The 5,503-nt window shown below is 38.1% G+C and overlaps 1 protein-coding gene across 1 annotated transcript in view; it reads right to left on the bottom strand.

Annotated features, from left to right (window-relative positions):
- Positions 1–2,550: 2,550 nt before the first annotated feature.
- LOC109971684 (retinoic acid receptor RXR-beta-A-like) overlaps positions 2,551–5,503 on the bottom strand; it is a 12,394-nt gene continuing 9,441 nt past the window's right edge. The window contains exon 11 of the mRNA XM_020620082.1: positions 2,551–5,347. Within this exon, the coding sequence (XP_020475738.1) occupies positions 5,206–5,347 (142 nt within the window). The 3' untranslated portion in view covers positions 2,551–5,205. The remainder of the gene's footprint in view (positions 5,348–5,503) is intronic.

The raw sequence follows: 5,503 nt of genomic DNA, 5'->3' as shown, positions 1-5,503 counted from the left end.
TTTAACCAGCAATTCAACAGTAGCACACTTTTTAATTTCTAACCAAAGTGGACAGTTTGAAGGCAGATGTTAGTTTCCTTAAGAAGGAATTTATCAGAGAAACCGTGCAGTTTATCATTGTAAAAAAAAAATACCACTTGTTTCAGACTAATGCTTGTCATGCAGACATTTTTAGCTTAAACATGTTGCATCGTGTGACCTGTTCTCATTTATGGAGTGAACACTAGTTTTGAGAAAGACAGGCGCAGTGTTACAGGTGAGCAATCTTCCAAGTTGCGTAGTTTTGCTGTGTAGAAACTATGAGCTGCACATTTCAGAGTGCCTTTCAGAGACAGTAATTTATTAAGATGTTTTCAGGGAAATATAATCAAGAAAATGTTACTACAGATGTGCAGGCTGTGAGGGGTTTCTTTATCACCATTGTTATTACACTTGTCTTGACAAAATCAGTTTTTTCCATGTTATGTCTTGGATCAAATAGGCTGTAATGAAGATAGCTTTAAAGTGTTCATGACAATATATTGATTGGTTATGCACACGAGCTGTATCCCATTGCCTTACTGTGGACTATGGACGTGTTATTCTACTGTCATCGAGATCTAGGTAAAATGTAACAGCTAAAAATAGACCAAACCAAATTAATGTGTTTAGTTCAGCAAGCATCACTGGAGATCTTGGTTTGTCTCCTACAGGACATGTAATGTGGATGCACATAAAATCTCCAATTCATTTATTTTCAAGCCTGTAAATCTGTACTAAAGTGAAAAAAGAGAAGCCCAAAATTAAATGTTTTGGATTATGTAGGTGTGTTTTTGAACTATTGGTGAGTTCACTGTGCTATTGATTTATCTGCAATAACCTTGGTTAAACTTGTATAACATATGTAGTTTCAGTTTATAAAGTGGCTTGAAAGTTGCAAAGTAAATGAAGTCCACTTGCACATGTTCACTGTGATGGAAACATAGCCAGAGAGATACGGCAAGCCGTTTTAGCATTTATTTGATATCCTGGAAAAACGGCATAATGTTCCTCCACTAGTTTGGTCTATATCAATACTAGTTGGACACCTTGTTGTACTAGTTGTACTCTTAATCGTCGCTCTTATTCAGCAACTAGTGGCACTTTTGTCCAACTAGTTTCAACAGAAGCTGTACTAGTAGCTCCAAAGTCCCAACTAGTCAGCGTTTTGATGCACTAGTGGTCCTCTGGACCAAACTAGCAATGATGAAAGACATACTAGTTAACCAGTGAGCTGCAAATGCTCTGGTGTTAACCATTTTGTGCAACTAGTTAACTAGTGAGAGCCAAAATGTCCATTCGTTACAATAGTTAAATAGTTCACTAGTTAACCAGTGAGACAAAATATCTTCACTAGTTAACTAGTAATCACTGAGTCACTAGTGAACTAGACAGCTTTTTGCCTTGACTATTAATTAGTTGCAGTTCCTCAGGCCAAGATGCTAACTCTTGTGCAATATGCAAAAGAAGCAGGAGGGGAAAAAAGCCAACATCCTGAGTGGTTGGTTGACCGTTTTCATTTTTAACTGGAGAGCTCATAGGAAGCCTCAATGCGTGCTTCTTCCCCACCTCCTCATTAGCATTTTGTGCAACTAGTTAACTAGAGTATTTTAGCTTTTACTGGTTCAAATACTGAATGTTTTGTACCTCACTAAACTAGTTACATCAAAATGCTTCACTAGTACAGCTAGTGGATATTTTGGACCTCACTAGTTAACTAGTGACCATCTAGGCTCTAACTAGTACATAAGGTTGTAGGCCACTAGTTAACTAGGGACCTGACCATCATTGACTAGTTAACATGTCAGAGGCTTTGCAGTTTACTAGTTAACTAGTAAGACATTTAGCATTACTAGTTTGGTCCAGAGGGCCACTAGTGCATCAAAAAGCTGATTTAGCTGGGATTTTGGAGCTACTAGTACGACGCCCAGCATTACCATTACATCTTTTGTTGGATCTAAATTGAAAAAAGTGCCAGTAGTTGCTGAAAAAGAGCAACTAGTAAGAGTTTCTGTTCAACTAGTACAACAAAATACCGAACTAGTAGAGGAAAATGACACCTGATAAAGGACATCAAATAAATGCCAACACACCTTGCCATACAGAGCAAAACAAGAATTGAGTCCAACATCTTAAGCTACATAAAATGACACCAGCAGCACATTTTTGTTTGGTTGGTTTAGAATTTACCGAAAACTATTCAGCACCTTAGGCTCAATGTGTAGCATGCCACTTAGAAGTGAAGTTACAGGGAACAATCATTGTATCCCAGACTGTACTGATTTTGTCAAAAGCAGATGTGTGAAGTAATATAGGGAATGCTGTAAAATTATGTACATGTTGACACTTTTGTTCCACGTGTAGAATATAGTGTATTATAAACTAAAAACAGTATTGTTCTAATTAATTTAAGCAAACCAAGCCATGCATGGTTTAAAAAGGTGGCACTTCTGCTTGATACAAAGGGAGCTTCACTTTGGCTTTCAGAGCTGAAAGGATTGTGAGCGTGTTCTCAAGCCTTTTTACTTTTTACCAGCTAAATCAGTGGAATCCCTCAGAAGCCTTTGATTTTATTGCACTCAACATTTTTTGTATTTTTTTTTTTTATTTAACAGTAGCCCACCCCACATATTGCTGCCTGTGCCATAACATCACTGTGGAACTTGGACACAAGCGCTATACGGCCAAGGCTTCTATTGCGTCTATGCCCACAGCAAAAACTCTGTAACTACAATAAAAAGGCTCACTGAAACATGTTACGGCTATGTTTTAATTACCTTTCAAATTGAGTCATTTTGCCCTAAAGTGTGAGTTTCCTCCAGGGAAAATTATGTTCCATTTAACACTTCTGGTGAAGAAAATACAAACCCAAACAAACTTAAGCCTCTTTATTTTTAGTCCACACAACCCATGCTTCAAGTCACTTCACGTTCAATAGCACATAGAGGTCGATGACAAGCCTACCAATACAGGTCATCTGGTGTTCAATCATGGCCATCATGTAGACCTCATTTGGTCTTGTTTAAATTCCTGTCCACTGGTGTTATGGATCTCAATGTTTTTATGGTTTGCTTTTCATGAATTGCAAAGACATTAAGACAGCAACCTTAAAAAAAGGGAGTAAAGCTAGGAAATTCAACTGAGCCATCAAAAGAGCACAAAAAATAAACAGCTGAAACAGTCTCAGCAAATCCAGTGCAACCCAAGACACGTTCTGCTTTACGCTAGCCAAAAACTAAAAACAAGGGCACATATTAAAAGTTTTCACTTGTTTCTCCTAATCATATTATCAATATACATTTTCCCTGAACAATTACTTTTGCACAGTACCTTAGAATTTAATACATAAATTTTCAAGACATGATTTACTTTGTAAAACCCCTGAATGACTGATAAGCAGAAAGCATTTTATATTGCTACTTTCTGACAATGATTAATAAAGGGATTTTCAGTTTTGCATATTTTCTTAGGATTGTTGTTTGATGTGCATATGTGTTAAATTATCTCTGAAACCGCACAAAAGCCTGACCAGGCATTTGTTAAATGGAGACAAAGCGCAAGGCATCATACACCACACCGATGGGGGGCGGGATCCTCACGCTCCACTGATTTTGCATTGCATGAAGGTGTCTGACAAATGGGCCTTTTTACAAAAAACTGAAAAAGGCCTCAAAACAGTTGTTGTAGGATGCACTACCAAGAAGGCAAAGAACCAAGAGATAACATTCCATAAACTTTAAGACAACAAAAGCAGAGACGTGCCAATAGTATGAACAAAGGGGGAAACAAGGATCGCGACACTTTGTCTGTGCGCAGCAGGTGACTTCGTTAACTACAGTAGCTTGCTAACATATAGTACAGGAGAGGAAAATTAGCAATATGATTGATTTGTTTATTTCCAAAACAAAGCCAGATCTAGAGGGAAATCGGGGTGCTGTTGATAAAATGATGGGACATGTTAGCTGTTAGAATGCTAGCGAGCTACTGTAATTAGGTAAGACACATGCAAACACATTACTGCATAGTCTTCTGATTTATAACAAAATGTTGCGTACTGTCAAAATGCTTTATCTGAACTTACAGAAATATAATGACCTAAACTGACATTTGGAAATTTGACTTAACAGTGACAAAATCTTGCTGCACATGAAGGCTTATAGCTTAGCAAGGTCCCCCAGTTTCCCCATTTTTCCTGCAAATATTTTAGAATCAGAATCAGCTTTATTGGCCAGGTGTGTCAGACACACAAGGAATCTGACTCTGGTACAGCGGCTCTCAGTGTGTACATACATGTAAAACTAACTCTGGGTTCTTTGCCTTGTTGGTAATGCATCCTACCACACAGCAGCCTTTAGGCATTTTTCAGTTTTTTTTGTAAAAAGACAACTGTCAAAGAGGCACCTTCACTCATTACAAAGTCAATGGAGCGAGAGGATTTGACACCCACCCCCCACCGTGTGGTCGTGGCCTAGATGCGCCCTGTCTCTATGTATGTTTTAGAAAGAGCACATTGCAAGTGTGCAGTACAGTCTAATCGTTAACCACAAAGTGATTAGATTACTAAACTGGCAAAGTAAACACTAACTGCAAGTTGATCCTCAATCAACACGGACAAGTTGGACCTGACAGTTTAACCACTGACTTGTCTTATATCTCACTGTGACTGTTAAGATTTTACCTTCTGCAATGGATTTGAGTTGTTGGGCACTTCCCGGTGACTGTTTGGTACAATAATAAACTTTTAGATCTGACTTGATATAAGAATTATAACAAGAAAACTACATCCTTAATACACATGAATCAGGTTGCCTTCCTTTTAAAAAATAGGCCTTAGGCATCAGTTCAGTTGGAGAAACAACTGAGGCCCAATGTTTGAGTTGTCTAAAAAGCTTATATAAAAATGAGTACCCAAATTATAACTATTCCTGCGAGGAACATATGTAAATGCTTACATTTTTAAAAATATTTTTAACCATCGTTACTCATGAAGTTATTCCAACATATACTGTAGCACCAGCTTGTAAATCATGCCAAGCCTCAAGTTTGGTCTAAAGAGCAAATCTGTGTCGCACTAAAATAGTGTCACGCAGACGGCAGTGAGACAAACTGACAAACCTTCAAATAACCTAAAGTGCCACTCCACTCCAGTCCTACTCCAACTACCTTCTCCTAACCACAGTACATGTTTCACTGATGGGGGGCTTCAAGCATTTCCATGAGGAAAGTGTCAATTGGTGTGTCACCGATCAACTTGAAGAAGAAGAGATGCTCCAAGCACTTCAAGCCAATGGATCGCAAAGCTGGCAGTCGAAGGAGGAGCTTGGCAAACCTGCAGGAGCGAAGAGGATGTCATTTAGTTATCATCATGATAACCAGTCACCACAATGCAAAATAATAAGTGCATAATAAACAATAATAAATGCAGTCAAGTTAAAAAAAAAAAAAAAAAAAACTTCCTGGGTTTGCCAAAGTGCAAGAATTTTAC

The sequence above is a fragment of the Monopterus albus genome, unplaced genomic scaffold, assembly GCF_001952655.1.
Source record: "Monopterus albus unplaced genomic scaffold, M_albus_1.0 scaffold232.1, whole genome shotgun sequence".
NCBI classification, from domain to species: domain Eukaryota; kingdom Metazoa; phylum Chordata; class Actinopteri; order Synbranchiformes; family Synbranchidae; genus Monopterus; species Monopterus albus.
The sequence above is the reverse complement of the archived record's forward strand: the minus strand, read 5'-3'. Positions and strand labels throughout refer to the sequence as shown.